The sequence below is a fragment of the Pseudopodoces humilis genome, chromosome 8 (assembly GCF_049639895.1).
Source record: "Pseudopodoces humilis isolate 2021_Gansu_Grassland_sample_001 chromosome 8, ASM4963989v1, whole genome shotgun sequence".
NCBI lineage: Eukaryota > Metazoa > Chordata > Aves > Passeriformes > Paridae > Pseudopodoces > Pseudopodoces humilis.
Window position 1 is genome coordinate 9,230,469 of NC_142207.1, and position 23,938 is coordinate 9,254,406.

Genomic DNA, 23,938 nt, shown 5'->3' on the forward strand with positions numbered 1-23,938 from the left:
AGGGTATAATTTATGAACAGCCTATCAAATATAAACTGTCTAGATCTCTTGCACTGGAAAAAACCCAAAAAATCCAACATCAAAACCAAAATTCAAGGTGCCTGTAAAATGTCCATAAAACAGTTTCTTGATATAACATGTGATATTACTCACGTATAAAGCTGTTGTGATATCTGTGTGAGCTCAGCTATATGACTGATAAAGCCTTCTGCTCTAAAATTGTTTCAAATGGCAGCTACATCTGCAAGGTTAAAGATGGCCATTCATAAAAACTTGTACAACTGTCTTAAATGTTTCTGTAATAATTTCCCATAAAAATCTCTGTTAACTTCTGCTACTTATGCACCCCACCATGGATATAAAAGACTTCATTAGAGAGGTTTACAATGCCAGTAATATCACGACCAGGTCGTGTTACCTTAGTGCAAGAGGTGAAGTGAGAAATACTGATGCTGTGCAGATGTGTCATAGTCATATGATCACTAGCAGTATTCAAGAAAAGGGAAAAAACAACTTTTTACATTCTCTGAATATTATCTGCTATGTGATTGCCCAGAAAATTTGTCAGATTTTTCTTTTTCTTTTGTTAGGATTCTATTTGAATCAAGGAAATGGTGATAATGCTCCTAAAAAGTGTGTGTGCATGCAGATGTATATGCAAGACACTTGTGGCATGTATTTATGATGCTGTCTGGCAGAAAGCTCTAGTTCTGGAGAATGGGAAATGTTCATCATAAAGTGAAGTTTATTTTGCCAAACAATAAGAAGCATATTTTAGTGCCTGGGATGTCACTGGGAAGGGGCAAAGCAAGAAGCAGTTTCTAAATACACTGGATTTCTGCAGAATTCCGTGGGTACTGAAAACTCTTCAGGCTTGCTTTCAACAAGTGATCTTCAGTATTGCACTGCAGACATTCTTCAGTTTTGTAAAGGCAGGGAAGAGGGAGAAAAATGAGTATGTAAGCCAGGAAATAAATACATTCCATGGGATCCATGGATGATTTTTTTTTAGTGTCTAGGTATTATAGGAATCAGAATTTCCAGATTCAGTGGATGATTTCAGAATGTCTCAAATAGGACTGCTCTGAAGCAAATTATCATCTCCTGAGGCTTGATTCTCATCTGGTTTTGACCACATACACACAGTGGCTTCTAACATAGGTCACTGTTACATGTCAGTCTCTATCAAAATACATGTGATTTGGATGACAATTGTCAGGCTTTTAAGTTGGGTCATTCCTAGCACTCAGCAGTTCTTGATACAACAGTAACTATATACATAAATTTAAGACATGTTCTCTTTTGTGTCTGTAAAGTTTCTTTTAATAAAGAAGTTCTTCACAATAGATTGATAAACTCAACCAACTCCCTTTTTGCTAGAGTAATCCTGCACTGTGAAGAAAATTTTTGTATTGACCACTGTAGATCAGCTGCAGAGGGAGGTGGTCAATCCTCAGGGTACCAACATGTGATAAAATTATTTTACCAAAATCACTTGCAGATTTTCGTGACATGCCCATGAAATATTGGTTTTCAACTTATGTTTTGACCTTATAACTGGTTTTCTTGAAAATGAAGTCTAGTGTGAAAGTGCCCTGAGTGAATATTGCTTTAACAATATCAAATAAAAAATAATCTTTCATATGGGAAAGACTGCTGTCATCCTTCAAGGAGGAAAGCTTTATTAGGCTGTGGTTCTCGGGAGCTTCCTCTGTCACTGGTGAACCTGACAGTTACATTTTGTGATGAATTTTTGTCTGAGTCAGCAAAAAGATGTCAAAGTTATATGATTGTGTTCTGAGAAGCAGGAAAGCTTGTATTGTTATGGGCTATAAGGAAGTAAGGTAAAGCTACTTGGCTTTAGTGTTATTTTTTTCCTGGTAGAGATTATGAAGTTGTCTTTTTAAATGACTTGTAGAAAAGAATTTTTATGTATTTGAAATGTGTTTTTTTATGATCACCAATGATGAAATTAAGCTACTGAGAGGGGGATTAAAATAGAGTTTATAGAAGAGGAGCACACAGAGGATGATCATCCAGTTGTCACAGTATTTTACTGGAAGATGTGGAGTAGGTGGCAATTTGTAGACAAAACCAGTGGGCTTGTTGTCTGAATCTGACAGTTAAAAGTAGATCATGCAAACCAGGCGTGTTCAGCTGGTGCCTGTTGGGAATCTGTACTCAGTGTTATATGCACTATATTGGATCAAATGTAGTGCAGCTTTAAGTGTGAGTTTGCTGCCACTTTTCAAGGAATAGCGATATAAAAGGATAAACTGACAGAAAGCCTGATCTGTCAATTCTTTGCATGATCTTGCATTTTACTGTCTAGTGTGCCTTGGTGTCATCCCTGGATTACATTCCTTGTAGGTCACAGGACAGGCAGGGGGCTTTCCACAGTTGTGGTGATGAGACTGTGGCTGCACGTGCAGAAAAAGTTGAATCTGTTGGAGTTACATCTTATGTGCCTGGAATTTGCTGTAACATTGGAAGACTCTTCATTTCCCACATCTGCTTGGACACAAGTTCAGCAGAGAAGTCTTGGCCCTGGTGCTTCTATCTTGGGTACCTGGACAGGCAGTGATACGACAAGGGGTAATGAACTGGAAAAGGGCAGATTTAGAGCAGATATTAGGAAGAAATTCTTGACTGTGAGGATGGTGAGGCACTGGAAGGGGTTGCCCAGAAAAGCTGTGGATGCCCCATGCCTGTCAGTATTCAAGACCAGGCTGGATGGAACAACCTGGTCTAGTGGAAAGTGTCCCTGTCCATGACAGGGGGATTGGAACTAGGTGATCTTTAAGGTCCCCACCAAGCCAGACGATTCTAGGATTCTGTTACAAATTGTTTCCCTATTACCTGTGGGACACACTTTTGCATTGAGGGAACCTGAGTGAGTGCGGCTGCATCAGCGTGTTCATTCAGGAGAGATGGACTCTTAACACAGCTGGATGAGGAACCAGTATCTGGAAAGTGGTTCATAAAGGCAGAATATGCTGAATTTTGCTTTCATCTGAATCCTGTCAGAATATTTTCTGACTTTATAGATTGATTTTCTGCTTGCTTAGTAATATGTATTATATTGAATGTATTTTGCTAAGACTTGGCTTCATCGTGAAGTTATTTGACTATGGGTTCTCAAAAATTTCAGACCTGTTTGGAATGGTAGCCCTTAATTACTGGTCTGTGAGTTAATGGCATCAAGAACCTTCAAGATTTTTGTTCCTAATAATTACAGGAGTTGTTATAAACACATATTGTATCTTTTGATCATTCTGAATTCCTGTTTTAGTGTTTATTCTGGGACTTAATTAGTGAGAATTAGCTGCAGGGCACCAAAGTCATTGAGGTAGAATCCAATTTCCACAACCTTTTTATTCAAGAGGGCACAATCCTGAGAAGTCTGAGTTTTATTTTTTGGATTATTTTCAGTCTTAGTTAATGGGCCAGGATGTGTGTGTTATTATTGCTCTTATAAAATACTTTCTAGACATCTCATGTTTTGGCTTGCCTCAATCTGAAAGTGGGCTTAAGTACCTGAAAATTGTTTGAGAAATTTAAAACTGTAATGAGGAAAAATCACCTTGGGGTATGTGGTAGAAGTCAGCGGGATTTCTTATTCATACCATTTGTGAAATATTAAGGGAAGGAGTTACCTGGAAGTTCTTGCTGAGGTTGTGGACAGTCTTTGAAAAGGATACACTGCAAAAGCACACTGGATTTAATACTTTTTCTTTTTTTTTTTTTCTTTTGAAGGAAGGGTCATTCAGATTAAAAATGAATTTAAAAAGGCTGATTTACAATTCTGGAATTTTATGTAAGTGGGATAGGAATAGTTCTTAGTTGATTTAATCTGACCACAAGAGTTGGTTAGCAGTATGGAGGTGGTGGATTTGTTGCAACAGTGTGGAAAAAAAAATCCTAACTGGTGACGAGTATACTCTTAAAAAAACCTTCTTTGTTGTCTTGGCAAATGTACCTGGGCTGTAACATGCTTGTGTTCCAAGAGGGGTTTTGAGAAAGTGACCTGGTTGCTCACTTCTGTGATTTTAGAGTTTATTTCTACTCCTTCCCCCTCTGGCTGATTTCATACTGCCTTTAAATACCAGCACATGTCAGTTTGTGTGCTGACTCTTCTGTTTATTCTTGATGAAGGTGCTTGGTACTGTTCTGATGCTGTAAGAATGCAGTTTAGGCCACAGCAGTCGCTGATTCCAGTGATGAAAATTGCTCCTTGGTGCCCAGTTTGTAATATTTGCTTGAATATTTGAAGAACAGTGTTAGATTTTCTGGTTCACTGTTGGTCAGTGCTCTCCATAATGTAGTGTAGTGTCACAACATCCTCTGCTCCTTTTATCATTCTTTAAGGGAAAGAAAGGGTTACCACCAGGCTATACAGGTTGAGATGCTGCTTCTAGTGATACCTAATCATTGTTATTGCCCTGGTTTTATATTCCTATAAAGATGCCATCTCTGAAGGGTCCAAATGCTTTTTGGAAATGTCATGAGCATTTTGAGAAGTAACTGCCACCTATGATTCTTTTTCTTACCCAATGAGATTATTATATGGGTTTATTTTTTCCATTGACTATATTACATATGTGTTGCCTTTTGTTTATGTTAGCAAATGTGAAATAGATATTAAATTTTTAGTTGCCAGCTGTATTAGTCTTATGGAATAGGTAGGTCACTAAAAGGCCTTCTTTTTTTTTTTTTTTAATATAGGTAGGGTAGACCTATAGGGTTTGAAGAGGAGCAGTGAGTAGAGATCTATGTCTTTGAGCTTTAGGTTCTTTCAGGTCCCCTGGCCCAGACTTTTGGCCCTATCTTTTCAAGTGGGTCACTGAAGGTAACACTGTGGTATTTGAAAAACAGTATGGAAAGCATAGGATTTACTTGGTCTCTCTGGAGTGAATCTTTTGCTAAAGAGGTATTAATTCTATTATGTTTTGGATTGTCTGGATTATTTGAATTTCTGTTCCATGTGTAGATAGATGAAGGGTGTGTTTGAAACACAGCTGAAATGAAATAAAGATCCATTAAAAATGAAGTTAGGCTGAAGTATGACAATGCTTCTTCTGCAGAAGAATGAGATGAGAAAACGTTCCTTGCCTGGTGGAAAGTTAATTTAGAGAGAGCCAAGCATATTTTGTAGAATTTGTTTTGAGATGTTAGAGCGAATGTAATCTTACCCTGAATAGGTTTACTGAAATGAAGTTAGGGAAAAAATGCCTACTCTGTGCATGGTGATATGCTAAAGTTGAAATTGGAACTTAAGAGAAACTTGGTTCCTGTATTCTAAAATACTTGCTTTGCTTTCACAACCTGAGAGCCCATGTTGAAATAACGTCTTCAAGTGCTGAAGTAAAATCTAGAAATATCACCTGTGCTCTGTAAGATCTGTATTGTTGTTATTCATGGCCTTCTCACCTATGTTGTTTTATTCCTGTAAGTGTTCCTGGTGCTGTCATGTATGTAAATGAGGAGTGTCTTCCAGAATCTCTAAAATGGCTTTTGCAGCTAACTTTCAGGTTTATTGAGCAAAACCTTCTTGGTTATACTTCCGTTAGCTTATTGTCCAATGTTATTTAATCTATGTGGATGTATTAAGTAATTGTCTTGAATTTTTATGGAATTAGTGTTTTTCTTTAGTACATGTAGACAGCCTTTCAGAAAACAATGAAGCTGAAGTAAAGATATTACAAAAAAAGCACGTTTTTAGAAGAACAGTTTTAGGTGTAAGTCAAGTATGCAGACCTTAAACTTGCAGTGTTGAGCTTTACCTGTGACACTTAATTTTACCATCCTCCTTATATTATTAATATATTGCACCTTAATATTATACCACAGTATTTCATTATATGTGAAGCCCAAAGCCCCTATCTTTTTGAATGTCCATGTATTGAATAAGCAGCTGCTCTGTACTTTTGCTTTCTTCTTGTTGCATAACGTGTTCTCTTACTGTGCTCTGCTTAATCCTGCTCTGAAGGTAGAATGAATATATTTCTTTGTGAAATTTCTGTAATAGTTATTTGTAGGCTTGTGAGGCCCACAGAGATAGTGTCTACTGCTTGCTTCACACCTAAATCCAAGGTGGATCATTGCACCTGATTTAGAGACAAGAAGTGGAAAGATGGGAGGGGGAATGTTTTGCCCAGTAACAGATTTGCCCCAAAAGCAGTGACAAAGCTGCAAAAAGAAGCCAAATTTCTCATAGCCCTGTTATGTTGTGGTGGTAAACAATGTTTCTCTTTTCAAAGTCTTACTCTCCTGCTTACCTTTCCTTGTTGTCAGTCCCACATTGGTGTGCCCCATTCATCTAATGATTCTGCACCAAAGTGGCTGCTCCATCTTAGTTGAAAACCTGCTGCTGGTTGGGCTTTCTGGACAATGGTTAGGTCCTGGGAGAGGCCAGACCCTCTTGCCCACCTTCTCACAGCACTTTGCTCAGTCCCTGATGCAGGCTTACCTTTCTATCCGAGGTGTGCAGCCTTCTCCCCTCAGGGGCAGTGCTGACCGCAGGAACAAGAGCACCACAAACTGATTAGTTCACCCTTGTGACCTATATTGAACATTGCTTGTTATTGCAAGTATTTTACTATGCCTCAGGGAGAGGAAATGGATATTTCTTATTTTATGGCTGGAGAATTGGTGCCTGTGAGCAAGATGAAAATTTGTGTTTGGTGTGGATGTGCATTGAGCTCTTTAAGAACTTTTTTTAAAATTAAAATAGCGGCATCACATTCATCTTTGTATTTTTAAAGTATTGCTGTACGTGACGTAATTGCAGCCCTGAGTACTCAGCATTTTGGGTAAATCTGACCCAAATGTGTCAGAATAAGCAGCCAGAAGATGTGCCAGATATAATTATTGATCACCTATTTTTAAAAAAAATTAGTAGAAAGGGCTTGATCCTGTTTTGCAAGGCAGTGTTCAACTGCCTAAATGGTCATGTCTTTCTTTTCATGCACTCTGTGACTCATGCATGTCTTGGCACTTGTAACAAACAGAGCAAGGATATTATAATCTGTCTGACTAGTTTGACATATTTTTATGGAGCATTCCATCCAGTGTGCTGTAGAAAACCACATATGTATGTGTGTGTGTGTATATATATATATATACATATACACAGGTGCACATATACTTACGGTATTTGTATTTTAAAAATGTGCAGTACCAGTATTTGTGCTTGGGATTGCCTTCTCTCACTTGCATGATCTTACCCTCAGCCTTGTTGAACTTCATGAAGTTCACACTGGCCCATCTCTGCAGCCTGTCAGGATCCCTGTGGATGGCATCCCTTCCCTCCAGGACTTGGTGTCTTTGGGAACTTGCTGAGGGTGCCCTCAATCCCACTGTCCAAGTCCCTGACACTGATGTTAAACAGCACTAGTCCAAGCCCTGAGGAATTCCACTGGTCACTGGTCTCCACTTGAACATTGAGCCATTCACCACAACAGTGAGTGCAGCATTCCAGCCAATTCTTTATCCACCAAGGAGAAGGAACATATGCACACACGTATACAGACCTTTGGTGTTTGGGCCAATTTGAGAGCAACAAACAGCAGGTTGTCATCTTCCATAAAGCAGCACTAGCATAGTGCTTGTGATGAGTAGAGATGCTTCACAGATAGTTGCAGATGGTAAAGAAATTGTGAGACACAAGGAGTTTAAGGGCTTGTGAAAAAATATCACATTTTTAAAAATATGAGCATTAGCGTAGGCACCAATGATAGGGTGGACTCTCAGAGTTAGGAGGAGGGATTGCTCCTTTCAATGACCTTAGCTGTTAGATTGGCTCAGCTTTGTGATAGAACTGCACTGTTGTCAAAATCAAATGAAAAACCATTTGATACACTATCTGAAATATTTTTATGGTTTCAGTTTGGGGCATGCAGGAGATAGATGAAATTTCACAATATTTTCACTGGTTGAAATGATACATACATTCTATATAAGTATAAAATGCTACTTAGAAGATGCTGGGTAGCCTTAATTATGTGTAGTGCTTGTTTTCCTCAATGTAAATGTCATTAGAAGTCCGCAGAGTGAGCGCTTTTGAGTGTCCAAGTTGCATGGTGCAAAGACAGAAATCCTGCATTTTTCTTCTGAGGTTAACTACCCAGTGGGAGAAATTCCCAGATAAATTCTCAAAAATAACTTTTCTAGTAGTTTATAACTTAGTGCCACATAACCAGTGGCTTTTTTTTTTTTCCAGATAAAAAGAAGCATTGCCTGTGATTTTTGGACTACTTAAAATATGTTTGTAACACTGGTGACACCCCTGTGGATTTTGACATGGAACTGTGGCTTTTTAAAAACAGCATCACAAGCTTTTCCATATGCACATTTGATATTAAATGATGGATATGCTGGTGATGATGGAATACAGATTTCAGGATAAGAAAGGTGACAAAGATTTTCACGCATGGATAATTTTATGCACGATAAGGAGATTTTCTGTGAGTAATCCTGTTGATTGTAATAGGACTATTCACAGCTCAGTGTGAGTGTTAGTCTTGGTGGGATCAGGCCCTGCACTGGCATGTGTTCAGCAACATGGAGCACTCAGAAATAACTGTGCAACAAGTCATAAGAGTGTATCATATGTTACCTTTTAGAATGTGTTGATTTTATGATCTGTTAACCTTTTCATAATGATTTATGTTTGATTGCTTTCTTTTTGCAAGTCAACACATTCTAATTGATTCTTAAAAATACTTGTGTGTTAATTTAAAAATAGTTCTTTTAGCTGAGTGTTATTTTTCTGAGTAGGGAGAAGAGAGAATTTTATTTAATGTTCTTTATTTAGAACCATTAAGTAGGGTATTATTCTTTACTCTCTAGGCTTCTGTGGTATGGTAAAAATTGAACCTTTGATATTGTGAAAGCTAGCTGTGTTTCCTTTTATATTGGACTATATCCATATTTTAATAGTGCAACTAAATATATTTTCTGATGTGAAGAGAATAGTCAGCATTTTTCATGGTTTGATAGGGATTTAAAGTAGATGCTAAGAACCTCTTAAGTTCTAATTTTTCTCTTTCTTTTGGTGGTAGTTTCATTCATGGAAATGTTTAAACATTAGTAGTTTTAAATATGCTATTAAGCCTTGTTGCTATGTCTTTCTTCATTAGCATTAGGAATTGCAGAATTATTGGTGACTTTCATACTTCATTTTAGGAGGAAAGCATTTGAGAATGTAGGTAGCCATTTTCCCCACGGTCTGAATTTGGCATAGCCGTTGGGTATGTCTGGGTGGCGGCTATGAGGTGTTCATCTGTGTGTTTGTGGAGCAGTTTCACAATGCACTTTGATCTGATCCAACCACTGACCCCTCCTGGAACAATTCTGTTCCCTGCTCCTGCTTCCTCACTGTCCATCTTGCATATCTTCCACCTGCTCCATCCCACTGACCCAAATGAAACTTCATGGCATTTCCGCCTCTTTTGTCCAGCTCCCTTCTCAGCTGCAGAATGCTGTGCTCAACTCAGTAGGCATCAAGGAGATCTGATCAGGGGAGGTGCAAGACACTCCCCTCTGGGCAGGTACCCCCTGTATTGGATTGTTTCTTGCAGTATCATTGGGAGTTGGGTAAATAACAAATCACACCAAATGTCCCCATGGAATGGCCCATCAGTTATAGTTGATTTTGTAGAAGTTTGGCTATTTAGAAAGGTTTTGCTAATCATGCCAGTGACCTGCTCTGGTTATAAAGTGGTTGGTTAACTTTTTAATTCAGAATAAACCTTTCCAAAGTGAATTCCATTAAATAGGGAAGGAAAAAATTCTGTACTAGAATGAGAATGTTCATTTAGGGAGATTATAGATTTATGTACACTATATTAATTTAAGGTTGCAGTGTAGCACAAATAATTGTAGCATGACCATAGAGATGAGCCCTAAGTAGCTGAGGGGTTTCCCCAGATTGCCTTTTGGAAAGTTTATTCTGTGTGCATTTTGCACAAGTAACCTTTATATGTTTTGTGGTTTGGGCTCTGCATGTATTCCTTCTTCCAAAAGCTCTTGAAGCAAGGATGTGGGAGGAGTGCTCAGGTACATGTTCTGTAGCTTCAGATATTTAGTCATTAGGAATTTTGCCTTGTCTTACTTTAATGAAAACACACTTCCCAAAATGTGGAGCTAAAATAATGTCATCAGGCTACTCCCAGTGTAAGGTTACCCTGAAACCATTTAATACCTTGGGCTGAGCACTGTGTCAGCTTTTGTGAGGAGAATCTTGGAGGTGGTTTTCATTAGAACAGTATCAGGTTGCTAAAGGCAAGTTAAAATTGCTGTTGTGCATCCTGGCTCTTGTGTTTGGGTTGTTGTATCTTAGAAAACATGGTCAAAGAGAGCTTATTGCTATAGTGGAAGTCATATTTCTGTCATAAGTCTGCTAGAGTCCTTCAGAAGGAGCTGAGGTTTAAGCAAGAAGAACAGTTATCTTTAAAAAACTTTCTTCTATTTTCCTCAGCATTCTTTCATTCCTTTTTGCCTTGGAAAAGTAGGGAGAAGATAGTATAGGAGCGAGGGTGGAGTGAGTTATGGATATAGAAAGCAGATAATCATGCTTTTTAACACTTAAAAACAGTAGTAGAAGTTCTAAAACAGCAAAGACTTTCACAGGACAATATTTAAAAATACAAAAAGTCCATCTTCCTTAAAAAAAGCAGAAACATTAAACAAATTCTGTTCTACAAGTAAACACTAAACTGCAGATGATTTTCATCTTTTGTCTCTGCTGTTAATCCTTAAATGTGTTTTCTTTTCTCCTCGGTCATAAATAGTCTTTTAAATCCTACAAAATTCATGTTTCTGCACATACGGATTTTATTTTTAAAGTGAACCCAATTAGTATCTCTGACTACTTGCTCATTAAATTAAATAATGCCTTACTGCATGCTTAAGAAAAGAAGGGAGAAGACAGAATAACCCTTACCATCAATCAAAGTGGAGAGCAAGCGCTGGACCAGGTGTTATACGCCGGGGGCTTACAGATTTTGCTGCTTTCCTTCAGGGTCTCTATTCAGATCTACTTCATAGCAGCCACCATCCCAGCAGACTTCTGGAATCAATTAATGCTTTCTCTTGATGGTATTTTTATTTTTGATTCTGAATTGAAATGTTGTCATGCATTTTATGCAGCGTGTTTTCATTTAAGTGGTTGTTTCTTTAATTAGGAATATTGTCTCTACCACTCAGCTCTCCAGCTCAGTGCATAAAGTCTTTGGAAAAGCTGATGTCAGGGTTCCTGAAATGAATAGTTCTGAAGTGCAGCCGGAGGCTTTGGTGAAGCAGCGGTTTCTCAATGAAGCGATGTCATTCACTGGATGGGGATGTGTTGCAGGCAGCTGTGGAGCACCCTGTGAAAAGAGAAGGTTCTGGGAGGGTCCTGTGAGACCTTTTCCAGGCAGTCCTTCCCCTTTCTCTCTTCCCCGGGGAGCTCTGCCCGTAGATGTCTCTTGTGAAATGCTTTACCTACAGTAAAGGCTTGGAGAACCTCTACCGAGCAAAATGTATTCTTTAAAAGTTTTGTTGACAGCTCTTTTTATCTCAGTTTATAGAGGAACTATATACTCTTAAGAAAAATGATGAGATTACTTGGTGAAGTTTAATAGAAGTTCTGAAATTCCATGAAAAACATATCTGCAATGGGGATAACAAAGTCTTATGCCAAGAAATTTGCTTGTGTATGTGTATGTGGTTTGCATTTTTGTAGCTTCCCTTGAGATAATCTCTAAGTAAGTTGATCTTTATTTTGTAAGTTGGTCTTTATTTCACAAATGCATCTTGCACTTAAAAATGTACTTAATCTTTGCAGGCTTGGTAAAGTGATCTTGCTTGAATGCTTTTGACTTACATTTCTTTATCACACTGTCATTCTTCCAAGAACACTTCTCATCTTCAATTTAAATGATAGGATTCCTTTTATGTGAGCCGAAAGGTGTCACTTGACAAATTACAAGTGTTTTACTGAATTAATTGCATTTGGGATGCTTCTTGCTTGGATTAATAGCCTATTTTTGTTTGTGGTTCTTTGTTTTAAAACATTACCTCTTTGTATTAAAACATCACTTACGAGTCATGTAACACACGATGTGTTTCGTCACTTCTCATAAGCAGCCTAACACTATGAGTTCTCACTATTTTTCTGTGAAAAGCCAGGTGTTTGAAAGCCTAATTTAATAAGCAGTGCACTCACTGCACCACTCTGATGCGACTCAAGATCATGACTGGAAGACAACTTGAGGGCTTTCAGTTGCATGACTGTGCTAGACCTGCTAGTCAGGGTGAGAAAGAAGCTGTTTCCATATCCTTTGTAGCTGAGGGAGCTGGGAAGGTGCATAAATACCAGTCCACAGCTGGCCTGTCCTCTGGGAAGCTGCTGTATCTCGCCAGCTGTCCCAAGGTTCGGCATGTTAGGAGTCTTCCTGCCTCTGTTGGTGAGAGTAGCAGGATCTCCTGTGCAGTTAAACACTCAGCTTCTTAGCCTGCCTAACTTCCTGCCAGGAAGTAGCTTTAAATCCAGGATTTCCGCAATTCCTACCTAATTTCAGAGTGATGTGGTGGTATCATCCTCCATGTGGAGCAGCCTTCTGTGCTGTTCTTGCCAGTGGCCGGAACAGACAGATTAGGGCCACCATGTTCTCACACTTGATGCTGTTTGTTCTCCCTTGAATGTGTTTGAGCATCTTGAGATCTTGTATTCTTATACCTGTTCACGTCATTCCTTTGGAGAATCTGCAGTGGTCTGATGCTGTTGTATTTCTGTAGTGTGGAACAAAAGCATAGTGAATGAAAATCTGTGTGAGATGTATCCTGAGTATGGACTGACTTCAAATAAAGGCAGAAATGAGTAGATATATCTGTTTTATTTTCCTTGAAGTTTATCTTTCATGCTAGATACTTAGAATGCTCTACCAAAAGAACTAGTCTCAGCCTTAAGCCTTTTGCAGCATCTTTTATCAAGTCTTAAGAATTTCAGTTCTGTCTCATCTTTCTCACTTGGCATAGGATATTCAAATCCAAAAAGATGATAAATTAATGCTCATTTTCTTCTTTTATGATGTTGTTTGCAAGATCTCTGGGACATCTGCATTGGTGGGAAGAATACAGCCTTAGTGCTGTGCCAGGTTTTGTTTGTTTGTTTGTGTTATTGCTGAGAAACTATCAGTATGGTTTCCCAGTTACATCTGAAAAATACTTCATGGATTATATAATGTCTGCAAGTGGCTGTGTGACATACCAGACCTGTATTTTCCCTTGAAGACATCTCATTCTCTTACTCTAAATGGCTAAACCCTAAATGGATTAATTTGAGGGTCATCTTGTCACATAGCACTACCTGAGCTCACTCAAGGCATTAAGTTGTCCATATTTGAAGACAGATACTGTGAAAATCAAAAGCATGATTTCAAACTTCTTTATGTTAGAATTGCAGGAGAACAAAAAAGGACAAATTGCAAGTATAAGTGTGCTGAACAGAATTTTTCCATGTTCTTCCCCTGTCATGGGTGATTTTGGTCCCTAAAATGGGCTTTTTATGTAGGAAAGGAGAATGTTAAAAAGATTGATGACACTGTCATATATAAAGACATTTCGCTTGGTGACTCTGTCCTGCTGATTTCCAGCAGAGCAAGGCTTACTAAAAATAATAAAAAAAGTATTTGCCTGAAAAGCTTCTTCATTTGGTGTGCTTCTTAAGTATTTGAAACTGAGAGGTCAGACCATCCTGGCTGTCAGCCTTTCTATGATGTATCCAGAAGTTTAGAACCACTCACGGTACAGAATAGGGACAAATGTTCTTTTACTTTTGAGTTATAAGACATGAGTTGCCATCAGGATGTGTTAATCAGTTTTTTACTGTATTTGTTGAGGTGTGTGGTGAGTTGTGGTTTTTTGGGGATGTTTGTTTTGTTTTTTGTTTTATTTTCCTTTAAGAAATTGAGTTAATTTTACTTTCAGAATCTTAAGAACCAATAGTAATATTTGGAACAAAGTACAGTGTAGGAGAACCTCATGAGATTTTTCAGCTCTTTCAGCTGGTTTTCAGCTATTCCTACCAAGTAACCTAAGATCTCACCTAAAAAGAAACCAGCATTTATTTTCTAAACTCACTGTAGTTTGATATAAAGAAAGCTTCATAAATGTTTAGATACACTGAAAATTTTCAAAATATATTCCCGGAGAAAAGAAATTATTTGGGAAGATCAAATGGATCAAACTGAATATGGAAATTTAGACATTTGATGTACATTTGTTTGATGGATTATTTTTGCATGTTGGCAGGCTGTTAGACTGGCAGGGGCCTGTTGTGGTGCAGTTCTGCAGAGTGATGGCTCTTCTGGTTTTAGGCAGAGACCTGATTTCTGTAGACATAACCTGTAGAGAGACCTGATTTCTTCGGTTGTGAGATGTCATTGTGAGCTGCAGGGAAAGCAGCGTAGCCTCTGACTTCAGTCTTGAATGGAGACGGATCCTTTCTCTGTGCTGCACTCTCAGGGCACGGAGTTTGAAGCTGATGTCTAGCAATGTACCCACATCACACCTGCATCCTAACTCTGAATGCCTCAAAATCAAAGGTGCTGCTGCTGTGGTGACACTGCCCAAGTCCCATCTGGTGCTTTGGCTGGGCCTGCTGTGTGTTGTCCAACTCCACTGTGCTGCTGCTCCCACCCCTGTGTCTGCTGTGGCCTGTGTGTGTATTTCCTCTGTTCTCTGGCTGTGGGAACATAGAGGGATGGAGGATGTCTGTCTGTCTGACTGTCTGTCTGTCTGTCTGTCTGTTGGTGTGTCTGTCTCAAGGGGCACGGAGGAATGGGTACTGGGGGTTATGGGCCTGGGGAGTAAGGTGAAGGAGACTGACTGCTCTGACTGGACATCCAGTGTGCCAAGGAGAAGAAGAGTCCTAGAACTATCTTGCATATATAATAATTAGTAAATTAGAAGATGCCGCCACTTCCAACTTCACAAAAGTCTCCTGCTCTGTGCTAAAAGCCAATTAATAATATCATGATACTTGTTGGAATATTGTGAACTGTATTGCTTTTCATGCTTGGAATTTATATTTCCTCACTAAAGCTCCTGCTTAGTGGGTGTGAAAGTGAATGTCTTTCATGGGCAGTTTTGACTTCTCCTTAGTCTTTATTTGATGTATAGCTTTAGCTGTAAAGTTGAGTTTTCATAGAATCACAGAATAGTTTGGGTTGGAAGGGACCTTTAAAGGCCATCCAGTCCAATCCTCTGCAATGAGCAGGGCCATCCTCACTTAGATCAGGTTGCTAAGCCCCATCCAACTTGGCCTTGAATGTTTTCCTGGATGGGATATCCACCACCTCTCTGGGCATCTTGTGCCAGTGTTTCAGCACCCTCATTGTCACAGTATTCTTCCTTGTATCTAGTCTAAATTGACCACCTTTCCATTTAAAACCATTACCTATTGTCCTGTTACAACAGGCTCTGCTAAAAAGTTATTTCTCCACCTTAAAAGCTCCCTTTTAAGTAATGAAAGGCTGCAATAAGGTCTCCCCAGAGCCTTCTTTCTCTCTAATCCTGTAGGCATAGCAGAGATGTTCTAGCTCTTTGATAATTTTTCCTGCCTCCCCTGGACTTGCTGCAGCATATCTTTCACATCCTTGTGATGTTGTGGCCCCAGAGCTGGATGTAACACTGCAGGTGGGGTTGCAGGAGGGTGGAGTGGTGGGGCAGAATCACCTCCCTCCGCTGCTGCTTTGGATGCAGCCCAGTTTTCTCTCACTTGTGGATATTAAGATGTTCCAGAAGCTACAATGCCCTGGGGTAGCAGCAGTGGAAGGGCACTGAAAGGACAAGGAAGTAGGGAGAATAGGAAGAATATGAAAGAGGCGTTTGTAAAAGACAATCAAAATGGAAAATGAGAACAGAGTGAAGAGGGCATACAGGAAAAAAAAATTAAAGTTTTCTAAGGAATAAGGAGGAATTAGCCATCATTTAATGAACATAATTTTGCCAGTAGTCAGAAGGACTGATTTGAAACCTTTTATTTGAAAGTGTTCAATTGTGTGCACAGAGATGTGTGAAAAGAGACTCTTTGGACATTCCTCTGAAATACTCAACTTTTGGTTCTTACTCAGTATCAATTTTAGGACTGCATGTATGTTTGTTGAGTGCTGACTTGAGTTCTTATAAAATGTTTTTAAGTAAAAAGTTTTAAGCAAGTGCACCAATTGTAGATGTTTACTATTAAAACTTTCTTTGTAGGTAATTGCACTTAAGAATGAACATTGAAGACAAGCTGGGAGGATTATTTCTTAAATGTGGTGGCATAGACCAGATGCAGTCATCCAGGGCTATGGTAGGGATGGGTGCAGTATCTGACCAGTCTGGAGTATCGAGAGAACGGCAAGAGGCAGTGCTTCAAGATCGGACTATGCCGCACCAAGAAATTCTTGCAACAGATGAAGTGTTACAGGAAAGTGAACTCCGACAGCAAGAGATGATTTCACATGATGAACTCATGGTCCATGAGGAGACGGTAAAAAATGATGATGAAATGGATGCGCAAGATAGACTTCCTCAAGGGCTGCAGTATGCTGTTAATGTCCCTGTAAGCAATTTCTTTGTGAAATATTGGAGAGATTACTAGGAAGCTTGATCTGGTAGTCTAATCCTACTCTGGCAAGAATCTATTAATTGCTTGTTTGGATTTTGATTATCAAAATATTTATGTCATTTGCCTGTGGCTGCGGATAAATTTTGCCAATTAAGTATAATCTTTAAGTATCTGTTTTATAAATATTTTATAAGCAGGCTGTTATCATAGAACTAAAGCGTTAAAATGTGCTTCTTTAAGGATATTTAATGCTCAAGGGTAACTACAAACTGGAATAAGTAGTGTTATTAGAAGGTGCATACTGTTTATGCTGTTAATAGTACTTTTTAGTTGCTTTTGCTATAGGAAGCATCTTGTATGTTTTTAAGGTATGTGGACGCTTAGCAATTGCATTCACACTGCAGGTTGGACGGTGACACTTCATACATGACCATAAATATGCCCCTCCACGATACCTCATAGAAGGCATACCTTGGCTTTCCCAGAGAGCATAGAGATGACTTCCTTTTGAAAACAGAGCATCTGTCTGTAATGCAGCACATCATCACTGTTACCCTTCAAACATAAAAGACAATCACCAGGGCTATAAAAGTAGATAGCCTTACACACGAAGAATAATCTTCAGAAACACAGCACTGTTAGAACACTACTCTGTTAGCTGTAGATCAGGTGGCTCAGGTGTTAGAAAAATGTAAGAGTATCATGGTCTTCATTAACGTTCACATTAGATTGAGATTTTTTAATTTTTTTTTTTTTCCAAAACTTCATTAGAGCTAGTCTTTTTTTTTTTTTTTTCTTAAAAATACTTCTGTCTTAAATATATAATAAATTATTCCGTTAAATCTTACATTGACAACATCATGGACTGAAGTAAAATAGGTGTGAAAAACTGAATGGTTTTACAGATGGAAGTGATTTTAACATATGAACTGATCTCAAAATCACCACAGGTCAGGAAAAAAGACCTTGGGAGATGAATGAAAGGATACATCAAAATGTTGCTGAAGAAATTAACTGTGCCCTTTTTATTTAAGATACATATTAATTCTTTCACTTAAATTTCTGAAAGAGTGAAGCCAGAAGATAATTCCCTTAGGAAAAGGTTTTCTGTTTCAGCAGTTTGTCATCTTCTAAAATTGAAAAATTGCTTTTCTGTAGTGAGAACCTTACCTGAAACTGGCACTTGGTATCTTAACAGATCAGTGTAAAGCAAGAAATTACCTTTACTGATGCATCTGAACAACAGAAACGAGACAAAAAACAAATACGAGAGCCAGTAGATTTGCAGAAAAAGAAGAAAAGAAAACAGCGTTCACCAGCAAAAGTAAGACATTGATTTGGCAAAACCAAGATTAAAAGGACCTGAAGATTTGGTTGACTATGACTAATTTCATTAGCATTTGAACTAGTTAGGCTGGAAATTGTTTGTTTGCTCAGTAAAGATGCAGTTCTGAAGTTCACCAGAGACCCAAAACAAAACTGATATAACAGTGTTTTTCTTTGAACTCCTTTTAGCAACATGAACTCTTGGCATATTTTAACATCTGTCTCTCCAGGCAGTTCTCTCTCCAAATATTTTTTTTAAAATAATGAGTCAGTAGCTTTGTAGACCATTTATAAATCATTACTCTGTATCTATCTAATAATAGGTGTGCTTTTCTGTGAGCCTGATAATTTTATATGCTTCATGCATAGTAGTGAAAAGTTTTTAAAAAGAAAACTAAAATGGTAGTTTTGAAAATTTTAAAAAGTTTAATAATATATATAAAATAATTTACCAGTAGGGAAAATTCCTGTGGTCATAATCATCTTCATATATGTATTTATTTATATAAAAAGATTCTTACCCTAGCTGCTGGTTTGTTATTTAAAAATTTGTTTTGTAGATCCATTCATGAGGAGTATGTATCCCTTTATGTCTGAAAACAATTTTCTTCTGTTGAGAAACACTTCAGATAAAACCAGAATCATTTCACCTCATGAGGAAGCAGTGATATATCTTCTTGTAATTCCCCAAATCAGTATTAATCTTCAGACTTAAAATAGAACATATATATATGCAGGCTGCTCTGATAGAAGTAAATCAGTTATATGTTATCACACAGCAGCATTAAAATAAGCCTACTCAGAAATCAACCCAGACTGTTTGTACATCAAAGGAAAACTCACTGTAATACAAGGAAAATCTCCCAAACCTCCTTTTTGTTGCCCTGGGAGCAGGACCCTCCAGTCCTCCTCAGAGCACTGTCAAATAAGGTTGCACCTGTAGTATTCTTGGAAAGCTGAGAAATTGCTTCAGATTGGGTGTGGAAGCAAGTTCCAAATGCTGTGCATTTTTTTCTCACTTCTCCCTTTGAGAGAAAAAGGAGATCTAGGTTGAGTACATCCAAAGATCACTTCCATGGAAACATGGCAAGGTAGAAGAGGCGTGTGCCCCTCTTTCTACAGACGTGTACTTGCATGCTTCCTTTTTATCTCCCAGTCTGCCAGGGTTAGTCTTTTGAGATGACAAAAGATTGAAAAATGATCAGGAGAATTGTTAAACAGGTTTTTTTTTTTCAGTCTCTCTTCCCCCTTTTCAGAGCTGGCAGAGTAGAAAAAAGCTGAAGGACTGACCTAGGTGAGAGCCTACTGCAGTTTCAGTATTTCCAGAGTAGTGGGGTTGATTTTCCATCAACAGCAGCTGGAACTCTGACAAATGGAAGTCAGTTAACATTCTGGAACGTTCTAAGTTCTATTTTATATCAATGCAGTAATCAGGTAACGAAGAAGTCATTAGGTATCATGACTCCTGCCTCCTGTTCCCTCTTCCACACACACACACACATGCACACACGGACGCACACGCACGCGCACACACACACACGCACAAGCTTCTTTGTTGCTTTGGTTAGGGAAGCTGCTCTGACAGAGTTAAATCTCATCATTTAAGAGGTGGTACAAGGAGTAGATTAAGTAGAAGAGCCCAGGTTTAGGATAACCACGAAATTATGTGTATTTTCTGCACAGTAATTTTAAAATTTCAATATAATATATGAAAAGCATTTCATAACATGTATTTAAATTTGTTTTAAAGACGCAGTTGGCTTCATCAGCTGGATAATGTTACAGAACAGAGTCTTTACAATTGTCTCTAACTGTGACTGGAGCTGTAACACACCAATATTACAAACGTATGAATGTACTTGTCCTTCAGAGTGAATGCACAAGAATTTGTTAGTCTGAGACTTTCACTCTTGTTTTGATGCAGAATTTAAAATTAAGTAGATCCTATAGTATTTGCTGCTATTTCAGAGATACTGTTTCAGTTATTGACTCTCTTTCTCATCACTGTCATTATCATAAAACCTAAAGCGCTGTAGCTAATCAAACTGCAGATGTGTTTCCCATCATACTTTTATTTTTTGTTAATAACAAGGGACTAAACTGTATTATTTAAGGTTCCTTAAGCTCTTCTTTATAGTTGTGTTTGCAGTTAAGCAAGACTTTTATAAATGTAATTTGTTTACTGGTTTTCTTATTCTCTTGCCAGAGATAGTAGAGATTTTGGGGTTTGGTATAGCTTTCTATTTTTATTCTTTTCGATAAATTAGAGAAAACCTGTAATTAGCTTTATTGAATAAGGTAGATGTGGTGCATTTTTTTAATTTAAGTTTTTTTAACTTTATATGAAAATAGTGGCTTTGTTTGACAGCAGAGCAATTGAGTGTGGCCAGTTGAAGTCATCAAGGAGATGCTTTAATATGTATATTAACTGAGCAATACTTTATTGAGTGAAAAACCTAAAAGGGGAGAAGAATAATACTATTCTCTTGGTTGTTTGGCTTTGGGATTTTGGTTTTTAAATTATAATATTACCTTTAAGACTATTGGTATTATATAGATGTAGATAATATACATGATTATTCTGGTTAAGCTTTAATGACTTTTAGCAAACATTTAGAGTTGTGATTTGAAAAAAAGAATATAACTTTTCACTTTTGCTTTAAAATACGATTGTCCATGGTTTAGTTCCCAGGAGTGGTTGGATTACTTTGCATCCTTTCCAACAGACGGACAAAATAAACAGTAGCGTATAAAGTGACTCAGCTGTGCCTAGGGACGCTCTAAGCTGATTTTCCATGAGCTGCTTTTGTCTCTGTCCTGTTGAAATAGCTCTTAATGCACAACGAGACACGGGTTGAATTGGACTGCAACTGGAAATGTGTATTAGAAGCTTAACGCATAGTTTTGTAGAAATTAGCATTGTTTTACCTGAAATATTTGCATTTTCTGCATCGAAAAAATTAATGTTTTTTTTTTTTTGTAGTTAATAAGACATCTTTAGAGGGTAGTGTGAGAACAAATTTTACTCTTTTTAAAATAGATCCTTACAATAAATGAGGATGGATCACTTGGTCTGAAAACCCACAAATCTCATGTTTGTGAGCATTGCAATGCTGCCTTTAGAACCAACTACCATTTACAGAGACATGTCTTCATTCATACAGGTACTGCTTGACTTCAAATTTGTCTTTTCTATTATATAAAGAGTTGTTTACTTATGTTAAAAATGTTTTCAGCTCTATGCGAATTTCAGTTTTAAGAGTGTAGCTAACTTGGCATCTAAGCTTAGAGATTCCATGCACCAAAGTGTCAAAAGAATATCAGAAAAAAAAAAATCAACATATATTTAATAAACTGAAGAGCTAACTGTTTACAAGGTTTCTTTTCTTTCTTTATCAGAAAGTAATGGGTTGACTTGTAGCCTAAGTGCCAAAAATTGACCCCTTTGTAAAATTTGCTGCGGCTGTTTATTTGCCAGATGAGGTATCTCTCTGTTCGGAGAAGTGAAAAAGGTACTTACTGTTATAATAGCTTGCCAGTATCCTGAATGTAGTCTATGCCAGCATCCTGATTGATCTTGCTCATGAGGAAATTACAGCCATTCCAGATCACTCTTCTGTGCTAGTGTTAATGTGACTCTTAGGATCATGGAGAGAACTCTGCAGTTCATATCCGTAGTAAGGCAAATGTTTTTTGGTATCAGGGTATTTTTGGAATTCGCTCAGATGCTGGTGTTTTTAATAGACATTTTAATATTCCTCGAAAATAGTTATCAGAAACAACAGTGTGTAGTTATTAACTTATGGATGTGGAATTATATTGTTCAAGGTGAAAAACCATTTCAGTGCAGTCAGTGCGACATGCGTTTCATACAGAAGTACCTGCTACAGAGGCATGAGAAGATTCATACTGGTGAGTATAGTGCCTTGAGTATCTTTACTGGAGTGCTTAAAAACTGTTTCCCCACTCAGGCAAGGTTTCTGGTAATAAATATACAGCCTAAAACCCTGTCATAGTTTGTTTTAATTTAACACGTGTTATAAAGTTATAAAGCTTTTTAAAAGAAATTAGTTTTGTGCTTTCAACTTGTTCCACTTTCCTTTGGCTGTAAAATGAGTATGAAGTCCACTAAGCAGATCTGAAAGTAGTTTTCTATAAATAACCCCAGAGCAGCAAATCCTGAAGTTTGTGCATTCATAAAAGTCAAAGTTCGTTAACCAGTTCTGTCTTTTGTTGTATCAAGTTAATTCAGACAAGGGGGACTTCCAAATTACATTTCCATAGATTTATTTGTTTGTTTGTCTGTTTGTTTGTATTTGAATTTGATGGAAAAGTGCCAGGACTAAAATGGCCAAAATGCCTAACCCGAAAGGTATTAGTATCAGCTTTTCTTTTCACATTTTTTCTTCTTTTGGGTTTAATTCAGAACTGTTCTAAAAAGAAGAGTCTTAGTTTAAAAATACGCAATATAGGTCAAATAAGGCCCGAAGCTTTAAGCCAAAGAGAATTAAAGTTTATATATGTTTAATTTTTTTATCTTGTTGCACCACACAGAACCACATTCTTTAACAGGTTTGGTTTCATTGGGTTTTTGGCATTTTGGTGCATGGCCTTTTAATCCCTCTTTAAATATTTTGTAATATGGTCCCTTTTGGACTAGATGCCAATTTCTCAGCCTCTTTTTCAGAAAAGCAGAGCTGGTGAATGTGCACAGTGTTTCTTGGCTGTAGCATTTAAATGGATATGAAAGCTACTAACACGCAGTGCAGTGTGTGCATGTGGAAGGGTTGAGAGGGAAAAAAAACTTTGCAAAATGAATTTTCAGAGCAGTGTACAGGGAGTTACATGCACAAATGCCCTGTTGTTCATGGGATTTTTGTATCCTAGGTTGCCATGAGTCCAGACTAAGTAGGTTTCCTTCAGCCAGTCAGGCACAGAAGAGTCTTCCATTCTTCTGTCCAGTGTCTTTGTTCTGCTCCTAGTCTTTCCTCTGGCTCTGAATTGGTGAACCATGCTGCCTCCACTTTGTGTAGATACTTATTCTTGAAAAGAATGCTTATTCAGTCCCTTCCATCTATCTACCCCCCAACAGGCAAAAAGTTAAGTGCAGTCTTCACATTTTTTAGAAGATTTTTCTTTTTCTTTTTCTTTTTTTTTTCTTTTTTTTTTTTTTCAAATGAGGATTATTCCCTGTACTTGGCTTTGAAAATGAGAGTCTGGTAAATATAGTTAATTAACACCTGACTGCAAATATTTTATAAATTGATTTCATTATCTTTTAAAATTTAGCTTCTAGCTCTAATGAGGAATCTGTGTCAATTGTAAGCTTTGGAGGGAGGGGGTGGGTGTGGTGGGATTGTAGGTTTTTATGCCAGCTCTTACATATGCTAGTCTTTGTTTAACAGAGAAAAAGGTACCTAATTTAACTAATTAACCATATTGTTATCTGACTTTTTTTAGATAACTGTGTTTCCTCCTTTCCTCAGCATCCTGAGGTATAGTTTGGTTGTTTCTCAGAAAGTAGAAGATGGTGCTTGTGTTTAACTTGTTAAATCATGGATATTTTCCTAGGTGACAGCTAGTAATGATTAGGAGAAAACACATAAAACCCAACTTCCAGGAGTGGCAATTTTTTTTTCTGAAGGCTGTTTAGTTAACAAGAATTTAACTAGTGTTTAATTTTTGGCTTTTCCCAGTTATAGTGTAGCTAATTGGCACTGTGCATACCTGTCTGTGCTTTCACCTCTGTATGACAGTGTTCACTACTGGCCCTTAGCTGTTTGTGTAGTCAGGCTGTTGTTCAGGGCTGCATAACTAAACCCATCCAGAAAAACTGAATTTTCAGCTTGCTTCTCTAATGAGAAAGTGAGCAGTGGGTCTGTGTTTTACTGTGATAAAAGTAAAGATCTGTTTGTATTACTCATACCCAAAAAAAATTTTCTTAACTTTATTCAATACTTCTTTTATATTACATTTTTATCTCCATGAATAATAGCTCCTCTTTTAGTACCAGCT

At 37.8% G+C, this 23,938-nt stretch overlaps 1 protein-coding gene across 3 annotated transcripts in view; it reads left to right on the forward strand.

Moving 5' to 3' along the window:
- The window catches only part of ZNF148 (zinc finger protein 148), a 38,012-nt gene that overhangs the window by 4,511 nt on the left and 9,563 nt on the right, over positions 1–23,938 (forward strand). Inside the window, exons 2-5 of one of the 3 annotated variants that reach the window (XM_005519640.3) lie at positions 16,246–16,591; positions 17,796–17,921; positions 20,964–21,087; positions 21,752–21,835. In XM_005519640.3, coding sequence (XP_005519697.1) covers positions 16,262–16,591; positions 17,796–17,921; positions 20,964–21,087; positions 21,752–21,835 — 664 coding nt within the window. In that variant the 5' untranslated portion in view covers positions 16,246–16,261. The remainder of the gene's footprint in view (positions 1–16,245; positions 16,592–17,795; positions 17,922–20,963; positions 21,088–21,751; positions 21,836–23,938) is intronic. The other 2 variants (XM_014249530.2, XM_014249531.2) reach the window with 2 other exon arrangements.